Source organism: Phaethon aethereus (assembly GCF_964289735.1).
Source record: "Phaethon aethereus genome assembly, chromosome: 2".
NCBI lineage: Eukaryota > Metazoa > Chordata > Aves > Phaethontiformes > Phaethontidae > Phaethon > Phaethon aethereus.
Window position 1 is genome coordinate 13,840,817 of NC_138582.1, and position 19,904 is coordinate 13,860,720.

Sequence of the window (19,904 nt, forward strand, 5' to 3'; positions counted from 1 at the left end):
AAATAATTTTGTAACAATGCAATGGGACACTTCACACGCTTTTTCTGGCTTTCGCAAGTGCAGGACTTACTGCCCGTTCACTCTTGTTACCAACGCCCTCGCGTTACTGAATACAGCTTCAGCGAAAGGGGCTGGTTGCAGGCCCAGCCCGCGAGGACGCCGGCACAGCCGCGAGCGGCGGCACCGTCACCCGGCAACGGCGGGTGTGCGTCGCCGTCACGCCCACCCGCGGAGGCGGGACTTCCGGCGCTGCCGTTGCCCTGGCAGCCGAAGGGGCGGGGTCGGAAGTCGCGGAGGCTCGGCCGAATTCCGCGGCGCCACGTCTGGCTCGGGGCTTCCCTCCTTGCCTGGGGCGGTGGCGGGAGCAGCGGGCGGAGCGCGGCCGGACCTTCGCCTCTCCCTCAACGTCTGGTTCGTAGCGAGGCCTCGGCCGCGGCCGGGCGTGGCGGCGGCGGCGACGACATGTCGGACCTGGGGGACTGGTTCCGGAGCATCCCGCTGATCACCCGCTACTGGTTCGCCGGCTCCATCGCAGTGCCGCTCATCGGCAAGCTGGGCCTCGTCAGCCCCGTATACCTCTTCCTCTGGCCCGACGCCTTCATTAATCGCTTCCAGGTACGGGCCACACTACCGGTCCCGGCGTGCCCTGCGGCGCCCGCGCCATGAGAGAGCCCAGTCCGGGGCGAGCTTGGCATTCTGGGAGTTGTAGTAAGCGGCTGATCGTGCTGCGGGGCTGAGGGCTCCGGACGGGGGCTGCCCCCCTCCCTGCCCTCCGTGGCCGCGTTGCGGGGGAGCCGCACACCAAGACAGCCCTTAGGAGTGACCCAGATCACCGCGAGCGGGAAGCCGGGCCTACCTTCCTGCTTAATCTATACAACGCCTGCGAGCTGGGCCCCGAGCGCAGCTAGTGCTCTGCCGCCGCAGGCCCCGGGCTCCCCACCAAGGTGACACAGGCTGTGGTGCCTAGCCCTGCCAGGGCCGCTGGGTGAGCCAAGGAGGGCTGCGGCCCCTGGTAGGCCCTGTGGTTCATCTTGCATCTCATTCTGGTTCTGTTTTTCGTTCTGGCTGGCACCGGTTGTGGTGCCAAGGCACTCTGTAACCGTAACACCTGTGGCTGTGGCTTCAGGTGACTTGCCTGGCCTCGGTTGTGCCTGTGTGACTTTGGCAACAGAGGTTGCAGGCAGGTGTGCAACTGTCTTAAACTGCAGGTGGCTCTGGAGATATTAAGGCAGAACTAGAGAACTGTATCTTTTACACCTTCTTAGCGTTTCTTGCTTGGAATTTGAAGAAGCTTGTTTGGGGTTGTCAACTTCTATGCCTAAGTATGGTTGACATAAGCTTACAATTGAAATGCTGAGATTTTAGTTGTACAGTGTTTCTCGATGTGTTAGCAAGATCAAAAGTGGTCACAAAGTGTACGCAGTCTTTTCCCTTGCACTGGGAGGTTACAGGTTCAGTGGTTTGGTATGCAGGTGTGTAGGGGTAGAGAGTCCCTTGGATGAACATGAAAATGAAAGTAAAGGAAGAGAAAAGATCCTAACCTTTAAATTTCTATTATATGTGCTGATTATATCTTCAGTGAAGACCGAGTGCAAATAAAGATAAAAAGGTAGCTCTGTCTGTAGTTTGTTTCATGTATTGTCCTCAAAATTTAGTAGCTTAAATGACTGCTTTTTCCTCTAGTTCTGTTATTCCTTCTGGAACTGTGATGTTCAGGATCCCAATACTCTGTTTGGAAATGTTGCTGGTTAAAGAGCTCGTTCAAAAATTCATTTTCTGTCCGTGCTACATGCTGCCATGCAGTTGGCTGTGCCCGGTATTGATAGTTGGGAGACTCTCTAAAGCAGGTGCAAAATGCTCAGAGCAGCACGCGCTGTCTGGAATGGTATGCTAAAGGCCGTTGTATGAATTCCTTGGCCTCTGTGCAACAGGTAAAACGGGTTCTGTATGGATGCTTTTAAAACAGGGTAGCATCCTAGCAAGCATATCCCTTTTGCACCGTATTAAAGATTCAATACTGCAAAGATGTGATGGAAGCGATCTGGGAAGTAATGTGTGATTTCTGTTGTAGTCTTAATAGCTTTGCTTATCAGATTAAAAAAAAAACAAAAAACTGTAAAGGCTGCTGAAGCAGCAGTAATTGATACTTGGGGCTATTTCTAATCTTCTCCTTGATTTTCCAAGTAATTGATAACAAACAAAAAGAAAAAAGCCTACGCTTATGGGTTCATTCTTCAGTATATAAATATATCTTTCTCTTTTGATCTGGACAGATCTGGCGGCCAATTACTGCAACTTTCTTCTTCCCAGTGGGACCTGGAACAGGATTTCTCTACTTGGTGAATTTGTATTTCTTGTATCAATATTCATCACGATTAGAAACAGGTATGTTATCCATTAAATTGTGTGCACATGGTGAACTCTGCTCGGAGTTGATAGAGACTAAGCATTCTCAGAGCTTCTGTTGGGAATGTTTGTGGCAATGGGGTTGTGGCCGGTTCAGACAGAATCGTGAGAAAGATGGCTCATCTCTGTGCCCACTTATGTTGGTCAATGGGAAACTGCTCTGAAAACTAATTTTCTGTGACTGACTCATTCCCTTTGGCAGGGAGCCTGTTCATTTAGGATCTGAACTTGATGCTTCTTTCAGTAGGAGGGCCTGATGCTTTTAGTTGTTGGATTTTGGGAAATGAGGGATAGAGACTAAAGGATGATGTTACCTCTGTTTTCTTGTGTCTGATGTCCTTTGACAGGAAAGGATGATAGAGCATATGTCATAATGGATATATCCATCTTGAGAAAATAACATCAGTTTTTCCATTTTTAAAAGGCAATGATGCTGCCCTGTATTATTCTATCGATTATGTTGAATAGGGAGATACCTTGTACAAATGAAGTGTACACTTCTGTCAAATAGAAATGTGAAAAAGTTAAGAAACCAGCTGGATTTTCAGTTAGGGAGAAAAATTAAGAGTGGAAGAAAGGAGATGAGAAAGTGGATCATTTCTCTCAAAAAAGAGATTGTTGTTACAGGTACTTTCAAAACTGGTTTCATTTTGCACTGCACAGTTCATTAAAGCTGGACAAAAATTGTTCCGACTGAAGTATTTGCAAAGCCAAGCTCCTCCTGAAATCCTTTATGAACAAGAATTTCGGTGTAGTTCTAATGGAGTCTTAGAACTGATGGTGTAAGTGGAAATGCATTGCAAGGTGATGTTTGGGAAGTCTAACAAGAGAACAGATCTCCAGTAAATCTGTCATCCAGAGAGTATTGTGGAATCCCTTTTAAGTTGTAAGAAGAGTAGCAGAGCAAGGGAGTGGTGTCAGATTGTATTTGATTGTTTTCTTAGTGAAAGTAAGTAGTAGTTTAATAGCTAGAAACAGTTCCTCCTTCTCTTTGAGCCTTTCTGCAGTAGATTATGAACCGTTGTACTGGCAGTTATGACATTCTACTGTGCAAAGCTATGTGTAGTAAGAGTTCCTGATTAATAACGATTTTAAACTAAGAGGGTGGATTTAGATTAGATATAAGGAAGAAATTTTTCACAATGAGTGTAGTGAAACATTGGCACAGGTTGCCCAGAGAGGTGGTAGATGCCTTGTCCCTGGAAACCTTCAAGGTCAGGTTGGATGGCGCTCTGAGCAACCTGATGTAGTTGAAGTCCCTGCTCACTGCAGGGGGGTTGGACAGGGTGACCTTTAAAGGTCCCTTCCAGCCCAAACTATTCTGTATGCAAATTATAAGAAGTCTCTGCGTGTACATATACTTACAAAATGCTCTTGTTTGTGCTGTTGCAGAAGTGTCGTGGAAGGGAGTAAATTCTTTCAGCAGTAAATTTACATTTGTGCTGTACAACATATCTGGATTTTGAAACTGGGAAGTCAGCTGTGGTGGTGTTTGGATCAATGTATTTCTTTTATATTACAGTCATTTTTGTGGGTATAAATGAATTTCTTTGTTAGGCCGGTCCTTCCTCTCTACGAAAAAGGCTTGAATCCTTTTAAAAGTGGAAGGTGTATAAATTGCTGATAATATATTTACAGTTGGAAATCAGTGTAGGTCTATGCCTCCTTTTGTCTGTGAAACTGAGGAAGTGAAACTTCTATTTTCAGGGTTGTACATGGCTTTTGAGCATACACTGGTCTTGCATGCTAGCTTCAAATTTAGCTGTCAAAAATACCCGTATGATTTTGTACTGTGCATGTGCTTTCCTAACAAACTGACCTCTAGCTTCCTGAGGAAAAGGAGATTGATGTGTTTTTGTTTTGTTTCTGTTGGAGAAGAACATAACGGAGAAAGCCGAATATGCAGAGTTCACTCCCCAGCAGTACTAATGATGAGATTATGAGTCTTCCCCAGTGACTGGATTATACCCTGGGCCCTACTAAAGGACCCAGTGGGCTCACCTCTCACCTTGTGCTGAACTTTTTGTCACTCTGTAGCTCAGTTTTCTTAGATATTAATTGGAAAGCCAACTTAAATAGTTTGTCTAATATTCTTGTTAGTAATCTCCTAGATAACAAGTGAAAAACTTGAAGGGAATAATATCTTTGATTTTTTCCTATTCTGGAGGAATTCCTGTGCTGGAGTTTCTATAGGGTTAGTCGGCTTCCTCTCTGTATTTGTTTCTATTTGTTGTATGGAAACAGTAAGGAGAAAACTCCAGTTTTTGTAGTTCTCCAACTTTAAAACTTTCCAAAATAGTTTTTCAAAGTTGTTTGGTTTTGTTTTTTTCCCATTGTGTAACTTGCATTGCTGAACTTAAATTTAAAATCACTAAAATATCAGTTTTGTTTTGCATAGGCTGAATTACTCTAGTTGTTATAAAAAGCTAATGCTTAGAAATAGATTTTCTTTCTTTAAGTATTTGGGGACTTATAAAGTAGTTGTAAGAAGCTAAATAGTGCTGATGGCGTTTTGATGTTTAATTATTAGTATGTAATTCAGGTTGTTCTTGGTGCACTGTTTGGCACTTTGTGTGAATACAGAATACTGTTTCAGGAGTATTCTCAGGCTTTCCTTGCCTGCCTGGAGCTATATGAAAGTTGATAGCAGTCTTGCTCAAATGCTGAGGTCCGTCCCAGCCTTTTACCACAGTTTGCAAACTGTGTGCCCTCCTTGTCATGTATGTTCATTTTTCTGGAGTGTAAAAACTATCATATCTCATGAGTCTGACTAGATGATGCAAAGAAGATGCAATTTGCCTAAGTAAGGGCTGGTTTTCACATGACTCGATCACTAAACTTGGTGTCTCTGCTTTTTCTGTGCAAGCATATTTCCTTATTGTGTGCTTCTGACTGGCAGCTTCTTATGAAGGATGGGGTCCAACTCCATTTTGAAGTCTTGTGAAGTTAAAATCACTTACCTCCAGAGTTACAGTGTGTTCTTTGAGTAGAGCTGCTCTGTGTGTGCACTTAATGCAATAGGCTGAATGTTTTATAATAGAACAACCTATAGGAGTGAAAAATAAGGCCTTTAAAAAAAAGTCGTAAACCACAGACTGCATGTAGTACAACTGTTATTAACTGAGCTTTTCTTAGACTCCTAAAAGTGAAAAAAAAGTCTTAATTTATCAAAATTTCAGTACCTTTCCTAACAATTCTTTTTATTTACCTTATTTACAGGGGCTTTTGATGGAAGGCCAGCAGATTACATGTTCATGCTTCTGTTTAATTGGATCTGCATTGTTGTATCCTTCTGCTCATCATCGAAGTTTTAGAATATTTTGGTTCTTCTATTTCTGCCTAAAATACATTCGAAGACCAAGTTTTAGCAACTAACGTTTTTCAAATGTAGCAAATGTTCACAGGTGAATTTTTAACCTTCCTGGAAAGGTAGTGAGCAGCTTGCAGGGAGAACACTAATAAATGTACTGATACAGGTATGTAATCTGGGGACTAGAGTTCTGCTCATATGAAACTTAGCCCATGCTGCATGAGCTTCCGTGGTGTTTGCTGTATTGCTTCATTTAGCCACTGTTATGGATTGCTGCATGGGCTAAGAGTGAATCTAGTGTGTTTAGGCTGTCATGTACAAACAGGTCTGATCTCTACCATTCCCTGAGCTGGAAATTCAGGGGTACCTCATAGGGAGATCCTTTACCTGCTGGGTACAAGTCATCTGAGTCTGCGAAAGCAGTGTTGCAATATCTACACTGAACCAACTTCCTGAAGAAGCTGGGCCTGTTGGTTTGGGAATGTTGGGAAACAGTTTTTCCATGAGCTGTGCTGTTCTACCTGAATTTTCTTTAGGTCTTAGATACAAAACTGGGAGGAGTTGTTGATAGTCCAGATGGTTGTGCTACCATTTAGAGGGATCTTGAGAGGTTGGAGAAGTGAGCTGGTCAGGAATCTCATGAAGCTCAGCAAAGGGAAGTGCTCCTGGGGAGGAACAGCCTCAGGTACCAGGACAGGCTGGGGACTGACAGTCTGCAAAGCATCGTTGCAGAAAAGGCCCTTGGGGTCCTGCTGGGCACCAAGCTGACCATGAGGCAGCAATGTGCCTTTGTGGCAGAAGTGGCCACCAGCCTCCTGGGCTGCATTGGGCAGAGCACTGCCAGCAGGTCGAGGGAGGTGATGACTACTGACTGCTCAGCCATTGAGACATATGGGAGGCTGCATCCAGCTCCAGTTTCCCAAGTACAAGGGACATGGACATACTGGAGTGAGTTCAGTGAAGGGTCATGAAGATGATTAAAGGGTTGGAGCATCTGTTGCATGAGGAGAGGCTGAGAGAGCTGGGATTGTGCAGCCTGGAGAACAGGAGGATCAGGGATGTCTTATCCGTGTGGATAAATACATGGTGGTAGGCGGGTGGAGTAAAGGAAACAGAGCCAGACTTCTCTCAGTGGTGCTCAGTGGAGGGACAAGAGAGAACAGGCACAAAGTGAAGCACAGAAATTCCATTTAAAAGTAAGACAGACCATTTTTACTGTAAGGGCAGTCAAACACTGGCACAGGTTGCCAAGAGAGGTTGTGTAACCTCCATCCTTGGATATGCTCTCATTCTGTTTGTGCTGTTGCTACCCCTTGTAGCAATTTGCAGTGGCACAGCATGTGGAAAAAAGGGAGTAGTGACATCAGTGTGAACCAGATACAGCCAGCGAAGCTAGCATGTAGAAATGCTGCCACCTTTGTCAATAGATTAACTATCTCAAGTCGCATTCCACTGTATGAAAGGGTTTGCCATTCCTGCTAGTCCTGTTGAGCCGCAGCAGTAACTAGGAAAACAGTGTGGGTTTAGTTACGTTGTTAAGAAAATCCTCAGCTTCATTGTTGTTGCAGGCTGTTGGCTGTGAGCTATTAGATGAATCTGATTGTGACTTGACTTTCAAACTGATCATTTAAAAGCTTCCAGTTGCTTGTTCCCTTACATAAGATGGGTGCATGATCTGGGAAGATGCTTGGTGCCATTTTATACACATTCATGAACTGTTAAAAGCATTCTGATCATAGCAAAGTTCTTCAGCAATTGTTTCTACTCAGCAGTTACTGTGGCAAGTAGATCCTTTGGGTTCCAAGGTAGGAGAGTAGTATTAAAAGCCTGCATTGATGCACTTAAATAAATTATTTGTTTTCTGTGACTCAGTGGCAATATATTGTTGTTTTTTTATGATGTATTATTTCTTTAGTTAGAAAAACAACATTTTAGTTTTTAAAAAACTAGTGAAAGAATCTAGCTGTTAAACTTGTAACATGCTTTTATACAAGGACTGATTGAGTTTGTAGTTAGCCAGTTTCATCAGGGAGGGAAGGTCAGTGCATCCATCAGCCCTCAGGGTAATGACTTGAGGTGGTAGCTTGAAAGACTACTGAAAAGCAATTATTGAAACTGTGTCTCTAGATCATTGGAGATTTTTAATTTTTTCCAGTGGTTAACTTAATACTACACAGGAATGCTGTTTTAATTGTAAACATTAAAGGCCTTTGCTTCTGTGTTCACTGTGTGTGCAGCTTCTTTTTGGCATTCTAGTCTGTCAGGTTTTGCTGCGTTTTCCTTAATGGTGCAATGACAGATAACTGGCTTGGCAATGGACATGCAGGTAAGTGCAGTGCAGTTTCTTAAATAATAATCTTATGGAACTTTCTGGCTACCTAACGACCTCATAGAAGAGAGCATTATCGGCATAACTAGAACATAGTTAAACCAGGCTGGTTTAGTTTATGTCAAAATAGACTGCTCTGTATGTTTCGTTAATTTTTTAGTTTGGGTTAGCCTCAGCTAATGTCACAAGTCTGTATCTGACTTGGCCACTCCTAACCTAGTTAGGGAGTCGAGGAGTGAAAATTGTCTCTTTGCAGTCAGGAATTGTTCAGCCTTTTACTAAAATGGACACAAGATGTCACCTACGCACCGTTTCCTCTGATGAATGTGGATCTGCATTCTTACTTTTTTATCTAAAAATGATTCTTGGGTTCATTAGTCTTCTCAAATTCAGCGTGCCTTTTACTTGCCAATAGCAGAACTTCTTGTGAAAAATGCAGCTTCAGATTCAGATCAGAACTGTGAAGTGCAAAATCCTCACAAGACTGGTTAAAATAGTGGTCTAAAGAACCAGTTTCAATGAGGTAGTTCTTATGTCCCCAAATATTAAGGGGGGAAACGGGGGAGTGTTTCTTCGACACAACAGAGTATCAGATAGCTGCATGTCTTCAGCCTGCCTCTGCTGTTGTCTCCTCATCTTATTCTGTCCCCATCACCCAAAGCCTGCACCAATATCTTTAATATTCTGTGCAATATTATCTTAGCATTTATTAGATCACTTATCAGGCTCCCCTGGTAGACAAAAGTAGCGATCACGCATCTGCAGCAAGGACTGAGTTCTGCAAAGGGCTATTCATAACTTCACACTTCAACTTTTTTTGCTGTGGGGGAGATGCCACAAAATTCTTCAAAAGCATGCTGAAGTCACCCATACATTGTATGAATTTTAGACTGCTTATGTTGATTTGTATCTTTTTAAAAAGGTACTTAAAATTGTTCTATATCTGCATACAAAGTATTGTTTAAAAGAGAACCAGTGGTTTGATGTACAAATGAGTTTTTCTTGGAAATAAAGTTTTTTTGCTTGTGTTGAGTGGTTTGCCTGACAGTGAGAAGATAGAGTAGGATAGATGCACTTCTATTCCCATGTCAAATACTTTCAGAAATTAGAAACTACTTTGTTTTTCCAGTAAAATAAAAATGGTTTTAATAAAGACCCTAAGGTGCTTGTGTGATGAGTCAGGCTGCTGGTGCACTGTAAGGCTTGGGGAAGGCTGGACTGATGCCGTTGTGCCAGCTTTAATGTGGAACCTGTTGAATAGAGGCACTCTGGAAGGGGTGGGTTTTAACCTCTTTTTCCAAATGCAGGAGCTGGCTTATAGCATTTCATGAAAATGTTGCTGTTACAGTTTGTCTTCAGTTTAGAAATCAGCAGGTAGCTAAAATAGTGCTTTATATTTGCTTTACTAGAAATTGGTCCAATCAGCTCATATACAGGCACAGTAAGGAGGTATTTGAAACAGTCTCATCTCCTGGCTTGGAGCAGGGGTTAACTCCGAGCTCTACCAAGGTGGTTTTGCCAAGGCTGGCTGTGGTACTCTAAAATGGTGATTTACTGGTGCACCTTCCCTCTGTGGTGCTCTGAGGGGGACATAGCTGGCAGGTCGATGGAGTAACACTTCATCTGGCATATTAGCTTAGACCCAGATGCCTGTGTTTGGGTTAGTGCCCTGGGTTGTGAATGGAAATGATTGTGGCACAAATACGTCACTAACTGTGCTGTAGGTGTGGTACCGAACAGGAGAGCTCACCACAGCTGCTCTTTTGCTTGATGCAAGTTGGAGCCCTTTGCTTTGGCAGTCTTGCAAGAGAGAATGACCAAGTAGGTTCTCCTGCTTACCTTTCTCAATAGCTTTTGAACAGATCCATGACACATGGTGGAAAAGATTCTGGGAAAATCTTTAACGATTTTGCTGATGTATCATGCTTACAAGCCATTTTTGGAGCTTGTAGCTCCTGCTGCCTGTTTAAGTTTCTCCAGTTTCTGTGAAACTGATGGTAACTTTTTGCCTTTTTTTTTTTTTTTCCTTTTTTTAACATTGTAGTTGCTGATGATTCCACTCATCATGTCAGTGCTTTATGTGTGGGCCCAGCTGAACAGAGACATGATTGTATCATTTTGGTTTGGAACAAGATTTAAGGTATGTCAGACAGGATACTTGAAGAGTTTCTGCCCAGAAGATGCACGTGAAGGGGATGAGGAGAAAAATATAAACATTTTCTCTTATTAAAGATGTCATAGAATAATAGAATAGTTTGGGTTGAAAGGGACCTTTAAAGGTCATCTAGTCCAACCCCCCTGCAATGAGCAGGGACATCTTCAACTCAGGTTGCTCAGAGTGCTGTCCAACCTGACCTGGAATGTTGCCAGGGATGGGGCATCTACCACCTCTCTGGGCAACTTGTTCCACTGTTTCATCACCCTCATCATAAAAAAAAAAAAAAAGTCTTCCTTATATGTAGTCGAAATCTATCCTGTTTTAGTTTAAAACCATTACCCCTTGTCCTATCACTACAAGCCCTGCTAAAAAGTCTGTTCCCATCTTTCTTACAAGCTCCCTCTAAGTACTGGAAGGCTGCAAGAAGGTCTCCCCAGAGCCTTCTCTTCTCCACGCTGAACAACCCCAACTCTCTCAGCCTTTCCTCGTGGGAGAGGTGTTCCATCCCTCTGAGCATTTTTGTGGCTTCCTCTGGACCTGCTCCAACAGGTCCATGTCTTTCCTGTGCTGAGGGCTCCAGAGCTGGACGCAGGACTCCAGGTGGGGTCTCCCAGAGTGGAGCAGAGGGGCAGAATCACCTCCCTCGACCTGCTGGCCACGCTGCTTTGGATGCAGCCCAGGAGACGGTTGGCCTTCTGGGCTGCAGGTTCCCATTGCCAGCTCATGTCCAGCTTTTCATCCCCCAGGACCCCCAAGTCCTCCTTGGCAGGGCTGCTCTCAATCCCTTCATCCCCCAGCCTGTACTGATACCAGGGGTTGACCTGACCTGGGTGCAGGACCCTTGCACTTGACCTTGTTGAACCTCATGAGGTTTACATGGGCCCGCTTCTCAAGCATGTCCCATGCTTTCACATAGCTATATGCTCCTTGAGACGCGGCAAAGACCAATTTCGTCATGGTCTTCCATATGGTGTCACTCGGTGTGGCTTTACGGAGAAGGTGTCCTGGCAACTGAAATTAATTGGTCTGAAAACAGGAAAAAAAATCCTGATAAACATTAACCTGGATACAAGTTGAATGTAGGGACACCATAGTGACAAAAGGTTGATATTTTAAATTGTTCTTTCCTGTGCAACCTTATCTGTTTCTGACAGATCTTGTAGCGAAAACTCTCTTGATCACTGTTTTCAGACCTTTTCAAAATCAGAAATATTAGGACTTTGTTTCAGATGTAAGCTTGCTCTGGAACATAGAGTGCAAAAAATGCATCTACTTTATAACGTTTAAATGATTGTGATTTGTCTAAGAATTACAGTGGTCGTTCAGTTTTGAGTTATTCTTAAGTATCCTACCTTGTTAGGTAGAATCTGCTTAAGTTAATATATGAGGATTTGTGTAATGCCTAAAACATTGAGATTATAATCATGTTTATGAGTGCAGTGGGAAGTTGAGCAGGTTTATGTCCTTAACTTGTACTTAGCAGCTTCTCTGTCCCCATTCTTTTTCAGGCTTGTTACCTTCCGTGGGTGATTCTGGGATTCAACTACATTATTGGTGGATCGTACGTATTTGTTTATTATGTCCATTTAGAAGTTACAAAAGCTTTTACAGCTTTTGAACTTCTTGCTGAATTTAGAAGCAATATAATAGGGTTAAAACTGTATAATCTGACTGGTATTGCTCAGTGTCATGTGGTGGTAATTTAAGATAAAAGCAAAGAGGACATGTGCATGTGAGAATTAGAGAATGTAGGTGAGGAGAAAGTAATAAGGATTTGGTTTATTTCTAGTAAATCTATTCATTAGGCCTTTTCCTTACTAAAAAAGTAATGCACAGTAAAGAAAGATGTCATCCCTTATGAGCAGCCATCATTACTGTTTTTAGAAACAAACTTAGCTTGACTCTGATAGCGCTGTTACTTCTTTTCCCTCACAATCTCACACAGCGTGATGTTTTTTTCAGCTTGTGAAGCAGGGGGAAATGGCAATAACAAGCCCACAGAGTGCCATATTAGCACCTGCTGAATTCGCTGGTCTGTCTTGGGTTTCTTTGACTAAACTCCATGATGCAGAAATCCTCTCTGTGCACGGTCTTTCCCATTGGTGCCCTGCGTTGGCTGGGGCCTCTTGGTGACGCTGTAACACAATGAGTGACGATAACAAGTTATGTGGTAGATTTATAAAAGAAGAACATAGTACAGCAAAACCAAATTCCCTTTGCTGGCTGTGCCTCCTACTGACTCATCCGTCACTTGAGAAAACTGCTTGCTGTTAGATACCTGCTGTTTCTATGCATGACAGGAGATACTCAAGGGCCTCCATTCAGCGGTATTTTTGCAAAACTGGGAATAAAACAGTTCAGTACAGCAGGAGACAGGTTGTCCAGTGAAAACAGCAGTAACTTCTCAAGCTCGGCAGACTATTATTTTAGCCACTAATAGCTGCACGGTCTAATTCCCTGATGTAAACAAGTATTTAATTGCATTTTCAGTACAGAATGTAGAGAAGGCTTGGAAAGGAGGGTGGAACAGCCTGTTGGTGTGTTGGCACTGAGGGCTGGCCTTTCTAAAGAAGTGTCTGCAAAATGCTGAGGGAAGGGAAATTTTCAGTGGCTCGTGGCCCTGCCAATGCCTGTGGCAGGTGAACAGCAGTAACTGACAGAAGGTGTTCACTCATTTACTTTCAGAGAAGACAGCATGTGAAACAATTTTTTTTTCTTTTGCCTTGCAGAGTCATCAATGAGCTGATAGGAAATCTGGTTGGACACCTGTATTTCTTCTTAATGTTTAAATATCCAATGGATTTGGGAGGAAGGAATTTTCTGTCCACACCTCAGTTCCTGTAAGCTGGCTTTATTCTTTAGCTCACTGTTTGTTTGGTCCAATTTTCTGTATTGTTCATCAAACTTACATTTGCTGGGATTGTGAAGTGTAAAATATTTTGCTAAATCAGCCTGCTTCAGACTGTCATAGTGACTGTGCTGCTGAGTCATGAAAGATGTTGAGTTTCTTCTAAGTGGCCCATGTTCTTTGTTACCCCTATGGATGGCTTGTGTCCTTTACCCACTCTTTAAGAGTGAGAGTAAAAGCCATAGTTCTGCTAGTGAATTGAGCTGTAGTAAAGAGAACTCCCTAAAAATTATCAGATGGTATTAAAAAAATTGGTTTCTCCCATGTATGATCTTTTATCTGTATTTCCATGTATCATTACAGTAGCTACCAGTTCAGCAACCCGTAACAATAACAGGAGTCAGTTGTAGACTTGTTCAGGACTATAATATGTATTCTGCTTTGCTCACCTTGACTGAGACTGCAGGGTTTGGTTTTTGAAGTGCTTTTTCTTGCAACCTGTTCATTGTTTTGATGCTGAAATACTATCATCAGAATCCAAAGTTTGTAGCTTAAGTTCCGTTGTCCTCATCCTTTTGGGTTGTAAATCTTCTTTCTCTACCAACCTTTAGTTAGCAACTCAGTTAACCCTTTTTATAGCATGAAGTCTTAATTAAAAGATGCATAGTTGAATTACAGTTACACTTTCTGTACAAGTTTTAATGGGTAGGGAAGCTTTATATTTGTGTTTGCCACATATATAATATTTACCTTCTGATAAACCTAATTTTCCATAAAGACTAGAAGACAAAATGTGGGTGTGGGGTTTTTTTGGCGTTGTTTTTTTTTTTTTTATGTCTTTCAAGGTAATAACAGCTCTGTAACTGCCATCAGTCTTGTTGGTTATGTGCAATTCTCTTGATTCCTCATACAAAGTACTGCAAACATCTCTAAAGAGGGATAAATTCTGTCTTTGCACTGCAATGTTGTGTTAAAAAAAAGCTGTGATGAATTACAGATACCTTTAATATAATAATGAAAAACTTTTTCTATACAGGATCATTTTTCTTGTAGAAAGGAATTTGTGTTTTATGTCTGGGCCTCAGATTTTTATGGTGAAATTCAACAAGGGATTTGCAGGAGCTCAGAGTAACTATTGTAGAGCAGAAATGACTGCATCGATGGCACCCCTTGCAAAATGCAGAAGCTGTATTTTAGATCACTGTCTATTTAGATGGCAGCCCAAGTTGGATGATGAGGTCTTACAGCTCTAACTCGCTCTGGCCAGGTCACTTGAACTTTTATTTCAGACAAGCTAGTTGCTTGAGCCTGTTTCCCTTAGTCTGTTTGGTCCTCAGTTCCTCAGGAATGTTTACGTGGAGAGCAGTGAGATGGTTGGATGCTGTGACAACAGGAGCTTTGTAACTATTGGAGACAGACAGGTGCTCAGAAGGGATTTGGAATTTTTTAAAATTCTTATTTCTCCAGGAAAAAAGGAAGAGAAGTTAGGGGAATTAAGTTTGTATCACAGCATTTATTCTCAACAATGAGACTCCCTTACCATGTGTTTTTTTCTGTGTTTGGATTATTGTATATAACCATATCCCAGAGATGGAAGTTCCCCAGAATTCCCACTTCTTAGTGTCCTGAGGGCTTATATTTGGAAAGAATTCTGTGAAATACTGCTGTGAAAAGCCAATTTTATTGAAAAGTCTAGCAGCTAAAAGGAATTGCTTGCAAAAGTAGTCTGGCATTTACCCCCAAGGTACAGCTGTTTCTCAAACTCTCTCCTTCTCTTCTGGCTTGTCCTAGGTACCGCTGGCTGCCAAATAGGAGAGGAGGTGTGTCGGGGTTTGGTGTCCCACCTGCTAGCATGAGAAGAGCTGCAGAAGATCAGCAGGGTGGTGGAAGACACAACTGGGGCCAAGGTTTCCGGCTAGGTGACCAGTGAAGAACTCCTTCCCTTGGAAAACTGCAACTCTTTGGTTCTAACTGGACGTAGGACCGACCTTTCCTGGTGCAGAGCATGCTTAAGAACTGAGCTCTCTGTAGTACTGTTGGATTTAAAGGATTAGAAAGAATGTTTCTGGTTGAAGAGAAAAAATAAAAACTCCAGAAGGGAAAAATGTAGATCTTGCTCGAAGTTAGCCAGTAGTGTCCAATTTGATTCTGCCATTAAAAAAAAGCCTTCTTTATACAGTATTGTCTGTCTGTCACAATGGGCATCCATTATGCTGTCTTGTTCTGTAATGTGATGGAACAAGCTAACGGTGTTCTGTCTCACCTGGTGTGTTAAAAGCTTTGTTGACTGTGGTAAGGTCAGAATCCAATGTGAGGCAGATGGATCAAACTAAGCCCAAAGTTTAGGAAGCTGACTTTTTCCATTGCTGTGCTTAAGTCCCAGCATCTTTGGAAATACTATTTAAGTGATATCTCTCTGCTGCATTCATAAAGCAAAGTGCAAATGTTTCATTTCCATTATTAAGCTGTATTTTGAGGGGTGTTTTTTCTTGCCATTGCAGCATTTGTCCTACCTGCCACAGCATGGGATGGGCAAGACTAAGCACAAGAGGGCTTTAATTTGAAAAGGCAATAACAGATATTTACAGAATTGAAGTCTCTGAACTCTTTATGGCACGTTACAAGGCTTGCTCTGTTTTAACTGAAGTTGACTGGCTTGGTGGTTTTTTCCCCCCTGACATCTGTGAATTTTTGTCTTTGAGGTTTCTATTTTGATTGCAAAATTGGGTAGCACAAATACTACTTAAACTAGAAGATGTAACATAACGTTGTGGTTAATGTAAAGGGTACTGACTGCAGCATTGTCTTTATTAACTGAATCTTAAAAGCTTTAAGACGTCAAAGAATCAAAGCTGGAAATAAACTTTTCCAGGGTCAAGATACAATAGTACAGATTGCTTTACTACAGGACTATTTCATTGTCAAATAAGAAATTATGTACAGTGTTTATTAGTATCTGTACTTTTTTTGGTAAAACTTCTTGATGTGGAGAAGGGAATGATTCTGTACATTAGTTTTCCTTTCCTTTCCTGGGTTCCTGTGGGCAGAGCATAGGGCTAAGATCCGGGAAGCTGTAATGCTAGCTTGTTACTGACTCACCGCACGGACTTGAGCAAACTTCCTACTTATCTTGGTTTCCCCAGCTTTAAGGAGGACTCATGCATGTCTCAGCATTCTTAAAAGGTAGCTGTCCCTGACTCCTCTAGATGGGAGCTGCTAGTGAGCAAGGTAAGGCTTAGTTTCACATAAATGACAACACTTAAGCTTAGAGTAATTGTGTTCCTAGCTTAACCAAGACTTCTAAGTAGGAATATAGTTGCTTCCTTTTTGTTTTGTAGTTGGAGGAAGAAGAGCACCGTCACTAGGATGATATTCAAGTCTTTGACTGAATTTCCCTTTAGCTTTTGTCTGGTTACAGAAGGCTGTTCTGCCACAACTTAGGTCCTATCTCAGGTATCTATAAGTAGGTGAAGTGAATCTGGGCCAAAAGATTTTTATTACTATTTTGTTTCTCCACTAAACCCGGGTTCTGAAGGTTTAAAAACTTGTAAATACTACTTAATGTGAAACTGGGTGGAAAACAAGCAGTTGGACTGGAAGTTTTCAGCTGGCTTGTTTGGAAAAAAAGAAAAATGCATACTCCGTTTCTTCACTGCAACTTGGTGAAGGAAAATGTTGATCCAACTTGTGGAAAAATGTAGAAAACTGGTAATGACTATATTGTTTGCTTAGGTTTTACAGGAACATGGAGTTCAGAAATCACCTGCCATTTTTGTCCATTCAGTGATAAGTTTTAAAGATGCTCTTGTCTCTTTCTTTGTATAAAACAGTAGGTAGAAAAGAGGACTGCAGTGTTGTAAATACTAATCTATTGTTGACCAACCGACAGCTGTTACTTGACACTAATTTGAAAAGTCTGAGAACCATCATTTTTATAGGAGTCATGATGCAGTTGGTGTTTAGTCCTAGTTGTACCACTGTCTCCAAAGCATTTGTCTTCATTTTGAGTCAGGACCTAACTGTTAAGTGAAGATGCAATAGTTGGTGACTCGGCTAAAACCCTGGCACACTCAAATTGCAGAACATCTTTGTACAGAAGGCCAGAAGGAGGCTTCAGTGGGAGGAAGGATGGCAAAAGTCATTGTCCTGGCCCAGTGCACTGTGCTGGGTCCTGCTTTCTAGTGCATCCTCCTTCTATAAATTAAGAGGAAAAGATAGACTTCTGATAACTCTTGATTAGCTTTTGAGCTGCTTCAAGTCAATTTACTTTGGTTTGTGGAAAATTCACTTCAGAATTCCATATGACAAGCTGAGTTGGTTTTTTCTCTCACTTGTCACTTGACCTGAAGCACTGTTTGTCCTCCAGTGTACACTGACAACGACAGTCTCTTGCTAAATGGGTACCTCCTTTCTTATTTTGTACAGATAATTTCCCTTTTTGTAATCAATTTTTGTTGGCAAAGTTTTAAATTAAAATTTTAATCTCTTACTGTCTCTGTTTCACTAAATCGAATTTCAGCTGAAGACAAGCCTTGTGATCTGCATGTCCCTGGGAAATGTCTGACAGCTGCACTGTGATACCTGCTGTTGATAAAAGTACTCAAGAAAATGACCTGCTTTTGGGTGGGAGTCTTGTCTTCTCTGATCATTTGCAAAATCGTAAAGGCATTTTCTTTGTCTGTGTTTATCACTGAGTTTTGACAGTCTGTGTCCTTCCTGGGCTATTATCATTTTACAGCTTTTTTTTTTTTTATACTTGATGATTCATTCTTTATTGTCCTCTGGGAGGAAGTATCTTTCTACTCACCCTCAAATGTTGTGGGATTGATGGAGTTCACTTACTTTTCTAGGAGTAAGCTGGAAATTCTGCAATACACTCTCTCTGTCCAGCCAGAAGTGCACAGCTGTCAGAATTCCTTCTGAAGTTCTTAACTGATTTGGAGACACATTGAGCATCCTCTGAATGACTCTTCTGGTCTTCATCATTCATCTGACTGCACTGTTCCTGTTTGTTACCATAGAGGCATCAAAGAAGATTATGGACTTGATACCTAAGGCACTGGGTAAATTTGTTGTGCTCCTTGAACTGGAAGTCTTGGTCCATACTGAATACACCAGACAGAACAGTGTGGCAAGTGTGTGCCTTTCGATTTTGCTCCAGCCGCATGAACAGTCAGCAGAACAGCCAGGAATATAAAATCAAATGCTTCTAAAATGCTTCATCTTTCATTCCTCTAACTTTGTCTTGGCAACAACTCCTCTCTCAACACAACTCAGTGATGTGGCGTTGCCAGTGACTTAATGAGAAACTGGACCTGTTGTTTCATTTTGTCATCTAATTGTCGCGTTAGGAATACTGAGAGGCTTTACTTTTCAGAATAGCATATTGTTTGCACGTAAGATTCTTTCTGTGTTTATATATCACTGTGTACCTTATCAGGGAGGAAGACCACTTTGCCTTGATGGTTAAGGTAGTGAGCTGGAGGGAGAGACATACTAATTTACGTTCTGAAGCTTCTGATATTACAAGTCACCTAATGGCTTTGTAATCCTGTTCTGCGTACATAAACTGAAGATGATTCATATTCTCCCTTGTTCTGTGCTAGGCTTAGGATGATGGATCAATTTGTACTTGCCGTAGTATGGCAGAGCACTAATTTTGGTGAAGATGTTCTTAGCATTGCCATTGCCTGCAGTAGTAAATGGCTTTTCTTGTTTCGTGTGTCCCTAGACTCTTGTTTTGCCGTGGATGATAGTAACAGTGTGACTTGAAATTCAGAATTGAGTATATTGTCATGATTTTATTAAGTTAAATACATAATGTGTACATATTAAGCAGAAGTACTTACATCTAAAAGGTGATGATGTGCTGTTTTCTAGGATTGAAAAGATGAAAAGACTTCAGCTGCTTGTATTTTTCAAGCGCACTTTTTTTGGTGATGAAAGGAGTTCTGTTCGCAGCAGTGGCTCACCCTTTTATCATCTGGAACATGATCTAGGAGGAGTGATTACAACACTTGAGAGCAAAAGTTGCATAAAAGGAGCTGCAACTGTGGGATGCTGCCAAGGCCTCTGCAGAATCTTGTTGATGTTGGGGGGAGGGGAAAAGTGATGATGGAACCTTAATTCTGGTGCCTGGAGGTGGTTTGGGTTTTTTATTTTCTTCCCCCACACCCCCCAAAGGACAAAGCCCTTGCAAAAAGCCAGATCAGCTCTTATGGCCAAGTTTCTCTGGACCACTAATTAGCCATAAGTCTCCCATGATGAAGATCTCGGCAACTGGAGGCAGCGTTGAAAATCAAACCCACCACAAGCCGCCTTCTCGCATCTGAGTATTTACATTTATTTCTTAAAAGGAGTGTGTATATTTAGTCCCTGGGCTGGCCACGGATTAAAGGACAGCGAGTGGATCCCTGGATTAATGGTTTCACTCACTTGTCGCTGTAACCGGAGGTGTGGGGATGCTTGCCTGCACCAACCCTTGGGCTTGCCAAGCTGCTGGGTAAATCTCTTCACACTACTGAGTTCAGGTTGCCTTGCGGTAGCTAGTTAAATGTAGAAGGTTTCTTTGCAGTGATGTTTCCCTTTGCTTTAAAGTTAGTGTATCGGTTAGCTGTAGTTAACCTTAACGGACCCCTCAGCCTGTTTTAAAATCAAAACAGCCCTCACCTACTCCAACTGGAAGGGCTTTTGGTAGCACTTTGTCTTCATTAAGACTTACTCAACTGGCACTGCCCAGTGTTAGTGCTGTAAAAACTGTAGCAGGCAATCGGGTACAAAGTTTAGTCACAGTCACAAGAGGGAAGAAGACTAAGGGGTCTTCCTCTTGCCCGTCCCTCCCCATGCAGTGGGG

The 19,904-nt window shown here is 42.2% G+C and overlaps 1 protein-coding gene across 2 annotated transcripts; it reads left to right on the forward strand.

Annotated features, from left to right (window-relative positions):
- Window positions 1–343: 343 nt before the first annotated feature.
- DERL1 (derlin 1) lies at window positions 344–15,198 on the forward strand. 2 transcript variants are annotated; one of them, XM_082014873.1, is made up of 8 exons: window positions 344–615; window positions 2,274–2,385; window positions 5,626–5,690; window positions 8,016–8,042; window positions 10,090–10,185; window positions 11,712–11,768; window positions 12,997–13,043; window positions 14,843–15,198. In XM_082014873.1, exons 1-8 carry the CDS (start codon window positions 463–465, stop codon window positions 14,979–14,981), a joined length of 696 nt encoding a protein of 231 aa, XP_081870999.1. In that variant the 5' UTR covers window positions 344–462; the 3' UTR covers window positions 14,982–15,198. The 2 variants fall into 2 exon arrangements, with proteins under 2 accessions (XP_081870999.1, XP_081870998.1); XM_082014872.1 differs by having other exon boundaries at window positions 11,712–11,764; window positions 12,933–13,043.
- The last annotated feature ends 4,706 nt before the right edge of the window (window positions 15,199–19,904 follow it).

Coding starts and splice junctions, on each gene's coding strand:
- DERL1 (XM_082014872.1), top strand. CDS start 463: ATGTCGGACCTGGGGGACTGGTTCCGGAGCATCCCGCTGATCACCCGC. Junction 5,691..8,015: donor TTAATTGGATCTGCATTGTT/GTATCCTTCTGC, acceptor GTGCAATGACAG/ATAACTGGCTTGGCAATGGA. Junction 11,765..12,932: donor AACTACATTATTGGTGGATC/GTACGTATTTGT, acceptor TTTGCCTTGCAG/AGTCATCAATGAGCTGATAG.